The 21363-nt window shown below is 41.3% G+C and overlaps 1 protein-coding gene across 14 annotated transcripts in view; it reads right to left on the minus strand.

Annotated features, from left to right (window-relative positions):
• Window positions 1-21363, minus strand: part of Ptk2 (protein tyrosine kinase 2) — a 217360-nt gene that overhangs the window by 136473 nt on the left and 59524 nt on the right. For all 14 annotated transcript variants that reach the window (XM_090339474.1, XM_090339469.1, XM_090339473.1 and 11 more), the window contains 2 exons: window positions 9884-10110; window positions 2062-2228 (listed from right to left, as the gene is read on the minus strand). In XM_090339474.1, the coding sequence (XP_090195600.1) occupies window positions 2062-2228; window positions 9884-10078 (362 nt within the window). In that variant the 5' untranslated portion in view covers window positions 10079-10110. The remainder of the gene's footprint in view (window positions 1-2061; window positions 2229-9883; window positions 10111-21363) is intronic.

Here is a 21363-nt window from a genome sequence, read left to right on the forward strand (position 1 = left end):
GATCTGAGGAGCACGGTTCAAAGCCAGCCCAGGCACAAAAGGATCTGAAACTCTTATCTCCAATTAATGGCTAGAAAATAGGAAGTGGCTCAAGGGTAGGGCGGTAGCCTTGAGCTGAAGAGCTCAGAGACAGTGCCCAGGCCAAGTTCAAGCCCCATAACCCACCAAATAAAAAAAGTTATTGTACTCAAAATATTGAGTCACTAAATATTTACTCAACACAAAATACACTGTTAGAATGAAGTTTTCCTTTGACATGCTTATAAATAAAGAACATAACAGAACAAAAATATCTGTAGGGGGTTGCTGGTCCTGAGGCTTTTTCACCATTTATTTAATGGTGAACACAATTATTAGGGAAGAGCCAGGAAAATAATATTTATAAGGAATTCATTTAATTCACCTTGAATTAATTTCAGTTTGTCAATTAAGAGTCCTTCAGAGGGGCAAGGAGTGTAACACAGTGGTAGAGTGCTTGCCTAGCATACACAAAGACCAGGGTTCAATTCCTCAGAACCACATACACAAAAAAAGGCCAGAAGTGGTGCTGTGGCTCAAAGGTAGAGGGCTAGTCTTGAGAAAGCCCAAGGAGAGAGCTCAGGCCCTGAGTTCAAGCCTCAGGACTGACAAAAAAAATAAAATATATAAAGGTCATTCAGAGAGCTGTGGCACTGTGGTAGCTGCTGTCCCCGCTACTTCGGAGGCTGAGACTGTTGAGATCAAAGTTCCAGGCCAGGCTAGATAGGCCTTGAGGCCTCTGCTCAACTAAGAGTGGTGTGCCTTTTATCCTAGATACCAGAAAGCCTAACATAGTTAGATTGTACCTGGCCATGTGTCTAGATGGGAAAGAAGTCTGTCTCAAAAATAATGAGCAGCATGTGGGATCCGTAAGCAGGCAAGCAGAGCCCCTCAGACCCAACTTAGCTATAGTCAAAGTGAATTAGGTCTGATAACACACAGAGTCATCATGTAACCTTGCATCTAAATGCCCAGCTCTTTCTCTCAGTGACTCTTTTCCCCTAAAGCAATGAATCTGTTTTCCTGAGAGCTGGGAATTAATGAAGGCAATCCTGCTTGGCAAACCGTAAATGAAGCTGGCTTCCAAAATGCAAAATATTCTTGGTTATGGCCTGATTTGTTAACAGGTGAATAACAGCACAGGAACATCACATTAGTTCAGGTCAACTTTCAGAAAACTGAGTTTAAGTAAAAAAGGCTTATTTTAGGAGCATGGCATGAAGAAAAACCAATGACTAAAAAGAAAAATAATAGCAATAAATGATTCCCTTCTAGTCTCAAATCTTGTTAGATGCTCTTCTTGAATAGATTTAAGATTGTTTCCAATTCAAGGTTTCCTTGTGAATTGGTTTTAAAAATAAATGAAGACATTAACTTGTCCACATGAAAATAATAATAATAAGCAGGGCCAGGAGCACAGCCTAGTGGTAAAGTGCTTACCTAGCATGCACGAATACCTGGGTTCAATTCCTTGGTACCACATACACAGAAAAAGACAGAAGTGGTACTGTGGCTCAAGTAGGGAGCTCTAGCCTTGAGAAAGCTCAAGGACAGTGCTCAGGCCCTGAGTCCAAGTCTAGGACTGGCCAAAAAAACAAAAAAAAAAAAGAGCAAAAATAAGGAGGTAAGAGTACCCACTTACTAGCTATTAGGAGAACCTGAGTTCATATACACAAGTACTGACAAAGATAGAGGTTGGGGGACGGAAAGAGGAGAGAATTTTTTAATTATAATTTGAATGTCATACAATCATTCTTTTTAGAAGATTAGTTGATTACAGGACACAAAAAAGCAAGCTATGTATTCTACTGATGAAGAAATTAGGTGTGGTAGCCTTGTTGGCTCATCAAGCAAAGTGACAAGAGTCAGGATTTGAGTCAATAGTGCCCAAAGCAAGACTGAATCCAAGCATGCAGAAACCACTGGTTAACAATTACTATAAAGTGACAGACATGTGAGAATCCAGTATACACACTTATCCTGTGCATATTTAATACACAGAGAAAATGCCACATGGTCACTCTATGGGGGTTAGAATCTTACTTCCACTCCTCTGGTGGGTGGGCGAGCTCATACTTCTCCCTCACACTGGAGACACCCATGTCCACGTGGAGCCAGTGTACCTCCTCCGACCGTAGGTGACTGAGGCGAAATCCATAGCAGGCCACATGCTTTACCTTGTGACTGTCCACTATCTTCTGAATGATGCCCTAGAACACACCCCCACAGAAATGACTGTTACATACTGAAAAAACTATGTCGTAAGTTAATTGTCAGAAAAACAAGCATTAAATAACTTACTTAATTCTTAGAATCAGTTTTCTCAAGTAGTGTTTTTTATGAATAATAAAAAGTTGTGAGAAAAAAAGACAGATAAACATATTCTTCCCAGTTGTTTATTGGTAAACAGGTATATGAACAACTTTAAAAGACAATTCAAAGCCAGTGTGGTGGCTCATGCCTATAACACTAGCTGAGATCTGAGGACTGAGGGTCAAAGCCAGGCCCAGACACTAAAGAACCAGAGACTCTTACCTCCAATTAACCACTAGAAAACCAAAAGTGACGCTGAGGCTCAAGGGGTACGGCAGTAGCCTTGAGCTGAAGAGCTCAGGGACAGCACCCAGGCCCAGAGTTCAAGCCCCACAACTGACCCAAAAAAAAAAAAAAGACAATTCCACAATTACATGATCACAAAAACCCCAAGCTGTCACAGCAGACATCCTTTGGCTATCACTTTCTAAGGGTGAGCCAAGGAAAGAATTATATACTCTCTGACTCAAGAGGATGATGTTTCCAACGCCATGCTGCAACATTCATATTACTTTTTTTAAAAAAAAATCCATATATTCTGAAACATAAAATTAAGGCCATACTTCTGCTGACTGTAAAATAAAAATTCTCTGAATTATCCGAACTTAATCTCAGCAATCTAAAATGTCCCCAAATCTACTGCTGCTACTACATGTGTCCTTTAGGGTCAGAAGACATGGTTACTTTTGAATAGGTCATCCGATAAAATGGAATTCTTCCTCCTGGGCTGTGGAAAGGCTAGCCTCAGCACTGACTCCTGTATCTGCCTTGGTGAAGGAGTTTCCAAATGGACCAAGGGCAGAAGACTGAAGTGGGACTGGCCTATTGCCTATAAATGTGGGAAGGCAGGCAAAGTACAGTTATCACACTCAAGTCTCTCAAGTGACTAAGGAAGGCTCTCTTATTTATTTTCTTTTTAAAAATTGTTCACACTGCTAACAGAACATGGAGCCTGATATTCCATGGGAATGGAAGGGAGAGGGGAGAGGAAGGGAAAGGGGCAAATGAGGAAAGGGAAAGGGGGGAAATCAAACCTTACTGAACATAGTAGAATCATAATAGGACATATGTGGCTGCTATAAACTTTAACTCCTTGTGGTAGCTCTGTAGGTTATGACAACCTAGATCTACAATACAAAACAATACTTGGCTAACCTGAAATCTCTATTTCTCTGCTTTAAAAATCAGAACTTTCCAATTAAATTCTTCAGTAGATTTTTTCCCCCAGTCCTGGGCTTGAGCTCAGGGCCTAAGCACTGTCCTTGGACTTACTCAAGGCTAGAGCTCTACCACTTGAGCCACACCACCACTTCCAGCTTTTTTCTATGTAAGTGGTACCAAGGAATCGAACCTGGATCTTCGTACATGCTAGGCAAGCACTCTACCACTAGACCAAACTCCCGGCTCCAGTATTTTTTTTTTGAATAGTCTTTTTAGCCCAGTACTGGTGGCTCATGCCTGCAATCCTACCTACTCAGACAGCTATTAGGAGGACTGTGAATTTGAAGTCAGTCCAAGGCAGAAAAGGCCACAAGATTCCATCTCCAAAATAGGTAGGCACAGCTGGCATTGAGGAACAAGTGGTAGAGTACCAACTTCTAGCTAGCAAGCTGGTAAGAATGTAAGGCTGTAAGTGTTAGGTCTGCCTGGAAGAAATGACTTGTTCCCTTGGCTCTCTCCCCCTGCACTCTGGAAATCCATACCCAGCACCTGTAACCCTGGCAACTGGCATGCCTGGGGGCAGTGAGAGGTCCCCACTGAGGTAGTTCCCATCCTCTGAGATCACATCCACTTCCTCTGTGGCTACATCCCTCTCTATATATAATCTCTCACTTCCCGCTCTAAGCTCTCTTGCTCACCTGACTCCATCTTGGGTGGCAGGAGTCTGCTCTTTCCTCACGCAATGAACCCTCTTCTCCTGAACTGTATAGAGTTAGTTTCTGGTAGACCTTACAGTAAGGTCAAGTCCTAGCACCTACCCTCCATGTCCCCCAAAAACTATTTTAAAGGTTGAAAACTAAAGTCAATGTTCCCATCACATTTTAATCAGAAACACTGACGGTATATACTCATTTTATTACTGTTGGAAAAAATGTTCCCCATTATTTTAGATGAGACAGATAGAAATGGAAAACAAAATGGCTACAAACAGCTAGCTGTCGTCATTCACGTGTACAAGCACTGCACAGAAATAGACATACTAGGTCAATGCCACTAAAATCAAAACATTTTGTCAAGAACAAACCAATAACCAGCAAAAGCACACTAATTTTCTTAACCCTTAATGTTACAGACTGACTTTCAGCTCATACTAATTATAAATGAAATCAGACATAAAATGGTTATCAATTTGATGAACAAACCAAAAACTAGAACACTAAGCATTCATATTTTCTTGATTATTTTTTTTTTTGGAGTGAGGAGTGGGGGTCAGTGGTATGGCTTGAAGTCAGGGACTGGGCACTGTCCCTGAACTCTTTTGCCCAAGCATAGCACCCTACCACTTTGAGTCACAGCTCCATTCTTGATTACTTATTAGTGAGGTAAAGCCACACATTTGTGTCTAAATGATTTACCTGGCTCAGTTTACATTTATATATCATATTGAAAAGTAAAATGACCTTTAGCATTTTGGGGACATAAGCCATGAGACTTTCCTTCATGTTTACTCTATTCTGAATGCCCATGGAGCCAAAGCATACATTACATTAGTGACAGAATTACAGCAAAAGAAACACATGATAATGAATATATGCAAATGAGCACCAACTGTTCTGTGAGGAAGGGAGAGAATAGGGTTAAAAGGAATACCCTGCATTTTAAACCATCTTCACATACTTAGTTTTTAAGGTAGAAGAGGGCTGGGAGTTTGGTGTAGAAGTAGAGTGATTGCCTAACATGCACAAAGACTAGGGTTGGATTCCTCAGTACCACATACATAGAAAAAGCTGGAAGTGGTGCTGTGGCTCAAGTGGTAGAGCACTAGCCCTGAGGAAAGCCCAAGGACAGTGCTCAGGCCCTGAGTTCAAGGACCCAGGACTGGCAAAAAAGAAAAAAAAAAAAGTAGAGGAGCTACCCAAAGCCACTTGTATTGTTAACACCACTCACCATATTATTTCCTGAGACCAAGTACGCCCATCCTACTGCCTTCTACACAAGCAGCATCTGTCTCCATGTGCTCTTCCTCCAGACACTATTGGTAGGTAAGAAATTCAAGATTCCCTACCTGTCCTTCCCTAACCAGACTCTGCTCTGCTGAGAATCCATCATCAAGTTATCCAGCAATAATAACAACAACAACAAAAAAAGACTCAGAGCTCCAGATGCTGGTCCTAAGACCTGGTACAGAAATCTAAACTTTCTCCAAGACAGAATTACTTTTGCCTCCATGATCTAGTCACTGCACTCATTCCTTTCAGCTCTAAAACAATCACCACATACTTAAGGCGAACTATGGGTTCTCCCATCAGGACAGCACAGGTCCCCAATTCAGCGTAAATCTTGCAAAGTCCCTTTAGCCATCAAGGGATTGGGGGGGGCACATGTCTGGATTTACATGTCTGCAGAGGCCACCACTCTGTCTTCATCAACATCTCCCTCACTAAGGAGGGTAACGAAGATCTCTCCCTCCTTCTCCTTCTCTCCCCCCACCCCACTTTGTGCAAGTGCTCCACCACTGAGCTACACTCACAGCCATTTTTACTTCATTCTGAGATAACAGATCACTCCATGTTGCCCAAACTATTCCCAAACTTATGATGTTCCTGCCTCAGTCTCCTGAGGAACTGAAATCACATAAGTGCTTCACCAGACTTGGTGAACTGTGATTCTTAGATCTCAGCCTCCTGAGTAGCTAAGATCACAAGTAATGAAGTATTTTGTACATGTGAACAACAGTACTAAAGAACATATCCAAGACATCTTTCTCTCAAAGAATTTCTCACAGGAAATGTAAGGGTTCGGGGACACATATTGTTAGGAAGGTGTGAAGCTTAAGAAACAGAAGCCTTAAAGATCACAGTTCAAAGCCAGGCCAGGCAAGAAAGTCCATGAGTCTCCTATTTCCAATTGTGCACCAAAAAGCTAGAAATGGAGTGCAGTGATAAGTGAAAAATAGCTAAGGAATTGCACCTAGGCCTTAAGTTCAAGTCAAGCATACACCACCATACACTTTAGTATTTTACAGTGCCATAGCATGAAAGCATTTAATGGGAGTAGATTCTGACTAACACTTAATCTTCCATCACAATATGCTGATTTTTCTGCTTTATGATGAAAATCAACTGATATAAGCATAATCGGTGGGCTTGGTAACTCTCACCTGTAATCCTAGATCCCAGGAGGCTAAGATCTGAGGATCCAGGTTCAAAGCCAGCCCAGGCACAAAAAGACCTGAGACTCTCATCTCCAATTAACTTCGAAAAAATGGGAAGTGGGGCTTGGCTCAAGGGTAGGCCGTTAGCCTTGAGCTGAAGAGCTCAGGGACAATGCCCAGGCTGAGTTCAAGCCTCATGACCCACAAGAAGACAAGAAGACAAGAAGAAGAAGAAGAAGAAGAAGAAGAAGAAGAAGAAGAAGAAGAAGAAGAAGAAGAAGAAGAAGAAGAAGAAGAAGACGACGACGACGACGACGACGACGACGACGAGGAGGAGGAGGAGGAGGAAGAGGAGGAAGAGGAGGAAGAGGAAGAAGAGGAAGAAGAGGAAGAAGAGGAAGAAGAGGAAGAAGAAGAAGAAGAAGAAGAAGAAGAAGAAGAAGAAGAAGAAGAAGAAGAAGAAGGAAGAAGAAAGAAGAAAGAAGAAGAAAGAAGAAGAAGAAGAAGAAGAAGAAGAAGAAGAAGACGACGACGACGACGACGACGACGACAAAGAAGACGACGACAAAGAAGACAAAAAGGAGGAGGAGGAGGAAGAGGAGGAATTAAATTTCTCAATGTGTGAGAAGTAATACACCTACTACCTGACAAATGTAACCCCTCTATACGTTATCCTGACAATAAAAAAAGAATAAATGTCAAACAGTTATTATAAAATAATAAACTTGAGTTTTGACCACAAAAATGTTTGCTCATACTGCCTTCACTGAAGTTTGATCCTCGGGTTCACAGAACCTATGTCTCTGCATTTGATGTAGGGTGAAGGCCGGTAGTCTTCAGTAACCCTACCCCCAACACCCATCTCACTCCAAGGCAGGCCCTAGTAGGCCTCTCAGGCGTAGACACGTCTGATATTAAAACTGTGGCACAGTAAACTGTCTGATTACTAGGTCTAGAACAATTACTAATTGTCCAGTTCAAAATAGTTTAAAGGTTTCTCTCAAGCACAGCTTGCTCAGTGTTTTGTAAGGTTGACACAATGGGTGTCCAAATGGGTTTCTTCCTTCAGGATAGCAGATCTTCATAGAATTTATTAGATATTCTCTAATTAACATAAGAATAGAGTACTTGTAACCAATCTTTCCAAGTGACCTCCCAGCAGAGCCTATTTCCAGAAAAAGATCCTTCTTCAATACTTCGCCAAAGCAAGAAGTCCCCAGAGATATACTCTAAGCTCAATTTGGGTGTTACTGCTCATGCCTAGCTTCAGGAAACACACAGACAAAATTTTCTGCTCTTCTCTAGATCTCTGGCTTTCACTCCACCTCCCAAACCTGAGGCCCAGAGCTAACTTCTCCAGTTAGGTGCTATACTTTCTGGATTCCCAGCCACTGGCTCAACCTAAAAGTAAGCACTTCACACTGGGCTATCATTACAAGCACGGTGGTCTCTGGGCTTTCACAGGTCTTTGCTGTGGTTTGGATGTTGAAGTTCCACCTGGTGACCACCAGGTGATGCTCTTGGAAGGTGTTACTAGAAGCTTTTATGAGCTGGATCCTTTGAGTGACTTCTGTGTGCCCTTGAAGAGGGATTATAAGAGCTCAGTCATCTCTGTCTGTTTCCTGCTCTAGGCACGAGCCAGGAAGATCTCACAAGGCTATGCTGTCTCTCTAGAGACCCAAAGCAGTAGGGTCACTCTATCAAGGTTTGAAAACTCCAAAATCCATAAAATAAACCTACTTTTTTTTGTCAGTTACAAGACTTGAACTCAGGGCCTGGGCACTGTCCCTGGGCTCTTTTGCTCAAAGTTAGCACTCTATCACTTGGAGCCACCATGCCACTTGCAGTTTTGGGTTAACTGGAGATAAGAGTCTCAGGGAGACTTTTCTCCTGAGCTAGTTTTGAACTGTGATCCTCAGATCTTAGCCTCCTGAGTAACTAGGATTACAAGCATGACCCATCAGCACCCCACAAATCTTTTTTTAAATAAGCTGATTGCTTCAGGAATCTGAGTTGACTAAATGCTAATTCAGACCTTCCATATCCCTACAGCCTACCTAGTGTTTGGCAAATATTATACATGCAATCATTTCTTTTGTTGTTGATGGTGGTGGTCATGGGGCTTGAACTCTGACCTGGGCTTTGTCCCTAAGCTCTTCAGCTCAAGGCTACCACCCTACCCTTGAGCCACAGCCCCACTTCTGGTTTTCTAGTATTTAACTGGAGATAAGAGTCTCACGGACTTTAGTGCCCCGGCTGGCTCTGAACCACGATCTTCAGATTTCAGCCTCCTGAGTAGGTAGGATTACAGGTATGAGCCACTGTGCCCGGCTATGCAAGCATTTCTTAAAAAAAAAAAAAAAAATCCTGCCAAGTGTTGGTGGCTCATGCCTATAATCAAACCTACCCAGGATATTAAAAGCTGAGGATCGGGGCTGGAGTTTGGCCTAGTGGGTAAAGTGCTTGCCTAGCATGCACGAAGATTCAGGTTTGATTCCTCAGTCCCCACATACATAGAAAAAAGCCAGAAGTGGTACTGTGGCTCAAGTGGTAGAGCTCTGGCCTTGAGAAAGCCCAAGGACAGTGCTCATGCCCTGAGTTGAAGCCCAGGACTGGCCCAAAAAAGCTGAGGATCAAGGTTAGAAGCCCAGAAAAGTCTATGAGACTCTCACATCCAATTAAGCCTCAACAGCCAGAAGTGAAGCTTTGGTTGAAGTAGTAGAATACCAGCCTTGAACAAAAATAGTGTAGGGACAATGTTCAGGTCTTGAATTCAAGCCCCCGGACCAGCAGATGAACAAAAAAAATCCTATCAGGAGGTGTGCAAACACCTCTAAAATTATACCTTCTAGAAAGTTATTTTCTGATTTTATAACTATTAATGGCTATTTTATTACTTCAGTAAAATGAAAGAAGGGAGGGAAGGAAGGAAAAGTAATGGCATTATAATGGCTAAAATGTGATAGTTATTATTTTTCAGTCAGTCATATATTAGCAATGTTTTCCTCCTCAAATGCTTAGGGCTCCCTATATGCTAGGCAAGTACTCTACTGAACTATATCCTAGCCCCTCAGTCACATTAAGTATAAACTCTGTAAAGTAAAAGCTGCTATCTCTGTACTGTAGAAGGTACTCAGTAAATTAAATAAGCATTATTTGATCTTAATCTATGATATACTATTAAAATATCACCAAGTACATATACATCAAAGGTACTCTGTGGGAAGAGGTACTCACCCTGACATCAGTAGCATCTCCATGTCTGATAATACTGGCCCAGGTGGTTGGCTCATTGTTGCTTTCAAAATAATGAAAGACCTTTAATACTCGCTCCATTGCTCCAGGAGAACGCTCCATGCCAGTACCCAGCTGAGTCTTAGTACTTGAACTTGGTGTATGATTCAAATTTGGGTCAAGGTAAGCAGCTGCCATCCTTTTGCTAGATGCTAGGTATCTGTCATATTCTGTTAAGAGAAAAAAATTATTTTCATTGTACAGTATTTGAAACTTACAATACTAATATAATATTTGTTACTAATTCTCTATCCACATATATCAAATGTACAAATACTGTACATATGATCAAAACTCACTGCATTATTTGTAAACAATTTGACTTTAACATCCCTCCTTTTTTTTATCCACAGTCTTTACTTGTGTGGGGAAATCTCACTCAAAGCCCAATTTGTTAATTTGCTGTTTTAAGATATCACTTTTTCCCAGGCATGGTGGCTCATGCCTGTAATCCTAGCTACTCAGGAGGCTACGATGTGAGGATCGCAGTTCAAAAGCCAGCCCTGTCACTAAAGTCCATGAGCATGAGACTTTTATCTCCAATTAACTACCAGAAAGCCAGAAGTGGTGCTGTCACTCAAGGGGTAGGGCAGTACCCTTGAGCTGAAGAGCTCAGGAACAAAGCCCTGGCCCAGAGTTCAAGTCCCGAGACAACGACAACAACAAAAAAAAGATACCATTTCTTCAAAAGGGAGTGTACAAGGCCTCCTCTCATCATGGAGAGAAGCAATGTAATGTGCCTGGAATCCCAGCAACACTGAAGTCTAGAAGTAGGATCTTGACCCTAACATTTATCTGCCTGGGCAGGAAATGAGACCCTATCCTAAAAATGCCAAGTGAACACAAGGCTGAGGGCATGGCTCAGGAGTATCTATCAGCCTAATGAGCTCTAGGACCTGAGTTCAAATCCCTCGCTTAGCCAAAACAAAAGCATTATAATTAAAGCCAACTCCTCCCACTTAAGTCAAATCATTGCTTAACAAGAAAATCAAGATCAACACCAAAACAAAACAAAAAACTGCAAACAAAAATCAAGAAAACAGGAGCCGGGAGCGTGACCTGGTGGTAGAGTGCTTGCCTGGCATGCATGAAGCCCTGGGTTTGATTCCTCAGTATCACATATAAAGAAAAAGCTTCAAGTGGCACCGTGGCTCAAGTAGTAGAGCTCTAGTCTTGAGAAAGCTCAAGGACAGTGTCCAGGCCCAGAGTTCAAGCCCAGGACTGCCATAGGGGAGGGAGGGAGGGAACAGTTAGTACAGAGCAGAGGCCTTTGTGCCTGGGGCCTGACAGGCCTCTGCTAGATCCCTCAAGTGCTGGATTGTAGCCAGGCTCTACCTAATCTACTTTCACAAAGAAACATGGCACCAACCCTAAAACATTTCCATATGACAACGGAGGAAGGAAAATCCCTCCAAGACAACACAAAACACGCGCCACACATATACTATGACAGGGAGGGGGAGAAGCTAATATCTTTAATATATGTGGAAATTCTTTAAAATGTATTTTTTTTTAAAGTAGACAAAACAGCCACATAACACAATTAATAGAAAACTAGATTAGGAGGTCAAATGAGGGGCTTAGATCAGCCTCTGTCTCAAATTAAGTTTTTGCCTTAAGGGATAGAAAGATCTAACATGTTGGCAGGAGCTCAACAGGTCAACAGCTAACAGTTCCACAGTATACCTGTAAATGATTGTTCACAGCAACATATTCAGACATAAAGTAAAAACAATGCAGGGTGTGGTGGCTCACACTTGTAATCCTAGCTACTCAAGAGGCTGAGATCTGAGGATCGAGGGTCAAAGCCAGCCCAGGCACTAAAGAATATGAGGCTCTTATCTCCAATTAATCACGGAAAGTGGGGCTATGGCTTAAGAAGTAAGGTGATAGCCTTGAGCTGAAGAGCTAAGGGACACTGAATGCTCAGGCATAGGGTAGTAGCCTTGAGATGAAGAGCTCAGGGACAGTGCCCAGGCCCAGAGTTCAAGCCCCATGAATCAAAAAAAAATAAAGTAAAAAGGGCCGGGAGTTTGGCCTAGTGGTAAAGTGCTTGCCTAGCATGCACGAAGACCTGGGTTCGATTCCTCAGTACCACATGCATAGAAAAAAGCTGGAAGTGGTGCTAAGGCTCAAGTGGTAGAACTCTACCCTTGAGAAAGTCCAAGGACAGGGCTCAGGCTCTGAGCTCAAGCCCAGGACTGGCAATAAATAAATTAATAAATAAAAATAAAAATCCAAATGTCCATCACTAGATAAACAAATTCAATAAATCCAACAATGAAGCATTGAAAAAACAGAGGTGAAGCAGGTTTGTGGTGGCTTATACCTGCAATCCTAGCTACTCAGAAGGCGGAGATATAAAAACATGGCTCACAGCCAGCCTAAGCAGAAAAATCTGGGAGACTGTTATCTCCAATAAACTACTCCAAAAAGGGGGGGGGGGGCCAGGAATGGCACTCTGGCTCAAGTGGCAGAGCACTAACTTTAAGCCAAAGAAGCTCAAAGACAGTGTGTAGGCCCTGATTTCAAGCTCCAGGGTGAATACACACACACGCACACACACACACACGAAATGTCAACACCTACCAACTGATGATCTAGGGAATGTTATCCATTGAAGGCAGGCATGAAAGTCCTCAAATTGTGTTGTATGATTACAATTATATCACACTCCAGAATAAGCCAGCCTATAAAAACTGAAAGATCACTAGTTGCCAGGAGATAGGAAGACAAGAGTTGGGAATGACTGCTGGTAAGGAGCTTCTCTGGGGAGAATAGGAATGTTTGGGAATTAGACAGTGGTTATGGTCACACCACACTGTGAAGATACTAAACAGCCTCCAATTTACACTTGAAGTTTTATATCACAAGAATTTTAATTAAAAATATAAACATAAAAGGCTGTTGAATAATTTTAAAAACAAAACAAGGAACAAACAGAAAAACAAAGCATGTAAGAAAACAGGTTCTAGGCTATATTGCTGGTAGGAATGCAAATTGGTGTAATTTTTATTAACATTTAACAAAACTACACGTGCTTTTCACCTGTATTACTCAGCAATTCCACTGTTAAGCCCCAGACTTGCTATGCTTATTCCTCAGTGTGATGGTATTCAGAGTTGATTAGGATTCGAGGCTATCCTGCAAGGAGGGCCTCATGATAGTTTGAAATCTCCCTCTGTTATCCATCATGAGAATATGAATTGGCTACTAACCCCTAGAAGAAGAGCCTCATCAGAATTCCCTCATGCTGACACCTTGATGGAAGGCGGACTCAGCTTGTTGCTGGCAGGCCACTCAGTAGACTATTCTGTTACAGCAATATGACAATGCTGTGCATACGGCCAGTCTCTGAAGCCTAGTGACATTTTGCCCACACACAGTAAAGTAACTGAATAAATTATGGCACATTTTCACAATGAAGTACTATGACTGTCCTGTGGGGAGGAGGTAGGGGAAACGAAGGTCCCTGAAACTGATTAAGGCTGATTTCCAGGATATATACTAAGTTCAAAATTCAAAGTACAAAGAATACCTACAAAATACTTTTTGTGTAAAAGAAAAAGAATATACATGTTTCTGTCTACATATGGCAAAGCAACCTCACACACTAGAAATGGGGAGACCAGTAAAGATGGACACACGAGGTGAATGAGACCAAGACAGAGCAGAAATGGCTGACGTCAAGGAAGTAAGCACTCCTGTGCAAACATGGGAGTGCTCATGTAACTGCTGGTACCACAGAGACTAGCCAGCTTGGTCAAAATGAAAGTGATATGCCCAACGGGATACATAATTTTCACAAGTTCACATCAAATATTTCCTAACGTTTGGTAGATGCTAGGGCAAGGAGTAGATTCTAAGATTATTCAGAGTATGGTCTATGCTTTACAGTAAGCAGACAAAAAGTTCATGATGAGAACTATACCTTGCTTTGTCTACATATTAAACAATGAATTTCAAGTAACATATCAGTGACAAATGAACTCAAAGTATTTTGAATTAAAAGGAAAAAATGAGGGCCAAGAGTTTGGCCTAATGGTAGAATGCTTGCCGAGCATGCACAAAAACCCGGCTTTGATTCCTTAGTACCACATACATGGAAAAAGCTAGAAATGGTGCTGTGGCTCAAGTGGTACTAGTCTTGAAAAAGCCCAAAGACAGCACTCAGGCCCTGAGTTCAAACCCCAGGCCTGACCAAAAGAAAAAAAAGGTAAAAATGAAATTAATTAATTGCTGGGTGATGTGGTGGCTCGCATTTGTAATCCTAGCTACTCAAGAGTGTGAGATCTGAAGATTATACTTGAAAGCTATCCCAGGCAGGAAAAGTCTTTAAGACTTTTTTTTTTGGGGGGGGGGCGGTCACTTGTGGGGTTTGAACTTAGGACCTAGGCATTGTACCTCAGCTCTTTCACTCAAGGCTAGCGCTCCACCATTAGTAGCCACAGTGCCACTTCCAGCTTTCTGGTGGTTGACTGGAAATAAGAGTCTCAAGGACTTTCCTGTTGGGGCTGGCTCTGAACTGTCATCCTCAGGTCTCAGCCTCCTGAGTAGCTAAAGTTACAGAGGTGAGCCAATGTTGCCCAGCCTTTGAGAGTCTTACCTTAACTACCAAAAAAGTCAGAAGTAGAGCTGTAGCTCAAGTGGTAGAAAGCTAGTTTCAAGCAAAAGCAGCTCAGGGACAGTGCCCAGACCCTGAATTCAAGCCCCAGGACTAGCACCCCCCCCCCCAAAAAAAATTGATCTATAAATATAGTCAGACATGCAAGGTTAAAAATCCATATTAAAGTGTATATGAGAAAAAAGTTAATATCAATAAATATACAGAAAGTATACATCTCTAGTAACACATTTGGGGGCTGGAAATTTCAAGTGATTTCACTTACAAGAGTAATGAAATTTAAAAAAGAATAACCAATGAGGTTGGAAGTGTAGCTCCAGCCAATGAGTAAAAGCATCAAATACTGAGTTCCAGTACAGGTCTGGGACCGTAAGAAAAAGCAATAAAATTAGTATGCCTCTAGCGAGACCAATTAAGTACAAAAAAAGAGGGAAGACAAACACTATCAAAAATAAAGAAAAAGAGATCAGAGAATACTAAAGATAATGAGAGACAATTAGATAAAACCTGAGATCAATAATACATTTTAATATCCTTATTAGTAAGAGATTACCAATGTACTCAATCTAAATGAATACAAAAATCTCTTATAAAATATAACTTAAGAAAACTGAAACAAAAACCACAAAATAGGCTGGGAGTTTGGCCTAGTTCTAGAGTGCTTTCCTAGCATGCATGAAGACCAGGGTAGGTACTACATACATAGAAAAGGCCAAAAATGGTGGTGTGGCTCAAGTGATAGAGCTCTAGCCGTGAGAAAACCCAAGAACAGTGCTCAGGCCGTGAGTTCAAGCCCCAGGACTGGCAAAAAAAAACAACAACAACAACAACAAAAAAAAAACCACAGAAAAATACTTATCCTAATAGCATGCACTTCTAAGTATTCTTCAAAGAATGATATTAATTTTACAGAAATTCACCAAAGATGGAATCTAATAAACTTTGTTTGCTAAAACCAGTAAAACAGCAATACCAAAACTTGACAAAGCCAATACAAGGAATGATAACAAGTCAAGCTTTCTTAAGCAAAATATATAACAAAGTATTAGCAAATTTAGCTCAGCAATATTTAAAAGAATAATTTATGAGCACAGAGTCTGTTTTAGAAATTCAAAGGTGATTTTAACTTTTTTTAATTGTAAAAAGTCCATTTAACAAAGAAAAAGTGCAGGGTGTGGTGGCTCATGCCTGTAATCCTAGCTACTCAGGAGGCTGAGATTTGAGGATTGCAGTTCAAAGCCAGCCTAGGCACTAAAGAACGTGAGACTATGGGGCCGGGAGTTTGGCCTGGTGGTTAAAGTGCTTGCCTAGCATGCATGAAGACCCGGGTTCGATTCCTCGGTACCACATACATAGAAAAAAGCCGGAAGTGGTGCTGAGGCTCAAGTGGTAGAGCTCTAGCCTTGAGAAAGTCCAAGGACAGTGCTCAGGCCCTGAGCTCAAGCCCAGGACTGGCCAAAAAAAAAAAAAAAGAACGTGAGACTCCTATCTCCAATTAATCACTAGAAAAGGGGAAGTGGGGCTGTGGCTCAAGGGTAGGGTGGTGGCCTAGAGCTGAAGAGCTCAGGGACAGCGCCCAGGCACAGAGTTGAAGCCTCATGACCCACTAAAGTGAAAAAAAAAAAGAAGGAAAAACATAGACTACACAGTTAAAGCTAGAGCCAGGCGCCAGTGCCTCATGCCTATAATCTTAGCTACTCAGAAGGCTGAGATCTGAAGATCTTGGTTTGAAGCCAGCCCAGGCAGAAAAGTCTGTGAGAGTCTTATACCTCTGATTAATCACCAAAAAAGCTGGAAGTGGAGTTGTGGCTCAAGTCAAAAAGATCACAGACAGCACCTAGACCCTGAATTCAAGCCTCATTACCAATAAAAAGAAAGAACAAAACAAAAACTACAGCCAGGGCCAGGAGCGTGGCCTAATGGTAGCAGGCTCAACTAGCAGAAGCCCTGGGTTCGATTCCATGGAACCACATACACAGAAAAAGCCAGAAGTGGTGCTATGGCTCAAGTAATAGAGTGCTAGCCTTGAGTAAAATGTGTCCAAGGACAGGGTCCAGGTCCTGAGTTCAATCCCTAGGACTGGCAAAAACAAAACAGAATAAAACAAAAAAACTACCTAGACCACATAATGAAAATGCCCAAGAAAAACAGACCAAAACTATAACAAAATCCAAATATACCTCTGCAGTTCAAAACTCTGGTAAAATCCTACTGTCTTCAAAACGTAGGCCAAAGCCTTTTAAAAAAAGATAAACCTCTGTTACAATGTTACCAAGATGAAACATTTTTCTGTTATGACTCTGTTTTACAGTTCAATACTTTATCTGCTTGACAAAATACTGTTTGTGCTATAAACTGTCAAATGACTACATATTTGCCATCCAGTCCTGTAGGTATTACTGGAACTGATTTTGTTAGGGTTGTCATGTTTTTCTTTCTCCTGGTTGAAGGCTCTTGAAACAGAATCTGACTGCATCCCTAGTCAGACTAGTGTGGTCAGTAGGAGAAATGGTCTTAAATCTGTCTTTGTTGATTTTATACTAGTTTCTGACCTTCCAATAAAACTGACCTAGGGCTGCCATGCCTCTGTCTCTAAGTGAAAAGAAGGTCGATAATTTGGCCTAGTGGTAGAGTGCTTACCTAGCATGCATGAAGACCCAGGTTCAATTCCTCAGTTCCACATACATAGGAAAAAGCCAGAAGTGGTGCTGAAGCTCAAGTGGTAGAGCTCTAGCCTTGAGAAAGTTCAAGGACAGTGCTCAGGCCCTGAGCTCAAGCCCAGGACTAGCAAAAAAAAAAAAAAAAAAACCAACCCAATAAGCAAAAAGAATCTTCTAGCCCGTCCAGCAGAGAGGCAGTCCCTCAGAAAGCTCTGTGTAGTGTATTGCTGCAACCCTCTGGGATCTGCCCACTTTATCTTTACAATCTTTCAAGATTAACCAAGCACAGAGTCCTGCTACTTGTGTACACTACAAAGATGTTATTTAAAAATGCTTAAATGAGGGGCCAGGAGTTTGGCCTAGTGATAGAGTGCCTGCCTAGCATGCACAAAGACCCAGGTTTTATTCCTCAGTACCACATACATAAAAAAGCCAGGAAAGCCCAAGGATAGTGCTCAGACTCTGAGCTCAAACCCTGGGAGAGGGGAGGAACTTAAATGAGAAAATAAAAGATTTTTTTTAAAAAAAAACAAAAACAAATAGTTTTTACATGGCTTAGAGCAGTACTTCTCAACAGCGGTAAGAATCTGTTTTAATTTCCAGTCTCTCATAAGTCATTGCTTTTATAAAAGATGGTGAAAAGCAACTTCTAGAAAAATAAAGTAAAAACAAAAACTTGAAGCCAAGAACTAAATGCAAACTTACTGTGAAACTGCTACAAAGATTTCTAGATGGGACTGGAGACATGGTTCACAGGTATAGCACCTGGCTAGCAAGCACAAGGCCCTGAGTTAAAAGATACCAGGACCTCGTGTTGGGTGAGATAAGTCAAGACCAAAGGAACAAAAGGCACATGGTATCCTTAAATATGTGGATATTCGATCCAAACAGTACAACAGCGATGACTCAATATTTGAGTACCCAAGGTTATGAACATGGTCTTGGAGATATAAACATAACTACAGAGACATAAAAATCTATGATGGACTATGCACTCTATAGACATAGATTAATATGTATCTATGACATATAAACCCTCAGCTTATTTTTAATTATGTTCTAAAATCTGTGCGCCAGTGATTATATATAGAGATTTCCTTCTTGAATACTTGTTTATTAAACATTATATTTGAAATATGATGTAAAAATCAATGTTAATAAAATCTAAACAACAACAACAAAAAAGACCAGGACCACTAAAGAACAAAAAAAGATCTCTAGGTGCTAGCAGTAAATTTCCACTGTTACCTTGCCTAGGCTATTAAGAGAAGCAGTGCCAATACTGAGCTACCAACCACTTCACAACTCTAACCTCCTGGGTTGACTGTCCAGCTTGAATTAAGAACAAAGAAGCAAATGGTTTCCTGGAAGATCATGGAGACCAAGGCCAACAACTGATGCTGAGCTTCCCACACCTGCAGTTCTCCTTTCATTCTACAGGAAACACTCTGAGGATCCTGGTACCTAACTTTTTTTACTTAAGAGAGATAGGGCAGACCAAGTCCAGAACAGAAGAATGAACTTTGGGTCAAGTTCTGTTACTCAACACATAATTGGATATAAATGCTATACAAAACAATGCAACCCCAACAATAAAAGTTTTAAAAAATGCAAATGGAAGACAAGGACCACAGTAAGCACCTTCCTCTAGAGATTCCTTCTTTACTCAGTTTATGACATGAACATCTTGGCATTCCCCAATTATGAGCACCCTCATCATGTATATGTGTGTGCACGCGCACAGACACATGCACATGCACAAACATGCTGGGGCTTAGACACAGGACCTGGGGCTCTTATTTACTCAGTTGGTGTTCTATCACCTGAAATATACCTCCAGTCAAACCTTTTGCTGGTTAGAAATGGAGACTTCTAACCTTTTCTGCTTGGGCTGACTTCAAACCATAATTTTCTAATCTCTTATAACTATTATGAGTGAGCCAGGCCTGGGCCTGGATCTAATTAGTCATTAAATGAGCCAGTCCTTTAATAAAACTTTGGATGATTCTGAGGCAGTTACATGATGCATGAAGAGAAAAAGCTGGCTCTAGAATATGAAAGAATAAAGAAAGAAACACAAATTGGCACAGCTTAATTAAAAAATAAAGGAGGGCAAAATCACATCGAAAGGGTTTGAACTCAGGGCCTAGACACTTTCCCTGACCTCTTTTGCTTAAGGCCAATGCTCTACAATTTTGGGCCACTGTACCACATCTGGTTTTTGAGTGGTTAACTAGACATAAGAGTCTCACGGGAATGTTTCTGCCTGGGCTGCCTTCAAACCACAATCTTCGGCTTCCTGAGTAGCTAGGATTACAGGTGTGAGCCACTGATGCCCAAGAGTTTTTAAGAATTTGGTAATATTTCTAAAACAGGAGGACAAAAACAACTGGACTGATTTAAAAGGTGTCTTCTCCCTAATTTTGGTTTCTTATACAAGACTGGGTTTTTTTTCCTCATGGGAATTGCAAATGAAATTTCAAAAATTCCTATACTTACTTTACTAGACAGAGAAGCTAAAATCAACTTAAGTGTTTTTAATATTGTAATGCCAAAGGTAGTGGTCCTTATTTCCCAAAAGTAGCTGTAAAAACATCTCTTCCTTCCAAGAGCTGGAGATTTGTAGTCCCTCACATTCAGATGGATAACCTTCCTACTTCAGCTAAGAAATGTCCTAGGCTATGTTGTATAGGGCAATACTGAAAGAAAAGGGGGGTGGAAGGTGTGCGGGAACCAAACAGTCAGCCAGGGTTCCTTTGATTTCCTTCTAGCCTCCATTCTACAAGGAAATGCTAGAAGTCAAAAAGCATGAGGGCCCAAGACTAGTATCTTGGGCTGAGGTTCCAGCTGACAATAGCACTGACTTGCTGATTATATGAAGACAACATCTTGACTTCTGGCTCCCAAACTATAATTGAAACAAAAAGTGATAATATCTGAAATGAGACTGAGTGTTCCTGTTGATGCCTGCTAGATGGTAGATGTTACATTAACATGCACTGCCATACGAGGGTATTGGTTGAGATGGTGCTTTTATGAACTTTTTGCCCAAAGTGATCTTAAACTGCTATCTTCCCCATTTTCACTTCCTAAGTACCTAGAATTGCTGGCATCATTTTTTTAATGTTATTATTTAGCAGAAGACTAACTCAATGGAATTAAGAATCTTTTGTCCTTTACTCAGCAGTTGCTAAGGAATGACAATGGGTTCAGCATATATTAAGTGCTAAATTAATATTTCTTTTTTTTTTTTTTTGCCAGTCCTGGGCTTGAGCTCAGGGCCTGAGCACTGTCCTTGGACTTTCTCAAGGCTAGAGCTCTACCACTTGAGCCTCAGCACCACTTCTGGCTTTTTTTTTTCTATATATGTGGTACCGAGGAATCGAACCCGGGTCTTCATGCATGCTAGGCAAGCACTTTAACCACTAGGCCAAACTCCCGGCCCCAAATTAATATTTCTTGAATGAAAAATATCTGCAGAGGCCTGGTTCTTGTATCTACATGTAAAAGCTACATAAATTAGATGTTTTCCTAGAACCCTATCATCCTTCTACTGTGGTGTGTCTAGCATGATTAAAAATATATATTTTGGAGTGAGATTCCCACCATTCAAAACTGATTCTGTCTTTTATAATCTAAATAATCATTGTCAAGTAACTTAACCTTTCTCAGCTCCTCAGTGTCTCACCTGCTAGCCAACTGCATGAACTAAGTAGGTGGGGGTCCAGCATGTTTTCACAAAGATAAGGGAGATTATAGGTTCCTCTAAGCAAGGCATCAGATGCTTGTGAATACAACAAATGTGGGTACCAAGAAAGTTGACCATTAAATTCTTTAAAAATGAACTGTCTATAGAGCTATTGACACAGACAAATCATCTGACAACTTAAGCTGGTATAAATTATACTTAAAAATTACTAATAGTACACTTTAAAGCCAGGCGCTGGTGGCTCGTGTTTATAATGTTAGCTACTCAAGAGGCTCAGATCAATACAGGAAGGAAGGTCCTGGAGACTCTATCTCTAACTAACCACCCAAAAAACCAGAAATGAAGCTGTGGCTCTGGTGGTAGAGTGCTAGCCTCAAGCAAAGCAAAGCTCAGGGGCAGCACCCAGGCCCTGAGTTCAATCCCCATGATT

The sequence above is a fragment of the Megascapheus bottae genome, chromosome 9 (genome assembly GCF_031878675.1).
Source record: "Megascapheus bottae isolate mThoBot1 chromosome 9, mThoBot2.hap1, whole genome shotgun sequence".
NCBI lineage: Eukaryota > Metazoa > Chordata > Mammalia > Rodentia > Geomyidae > Megascapheus > Megascapheus bottae.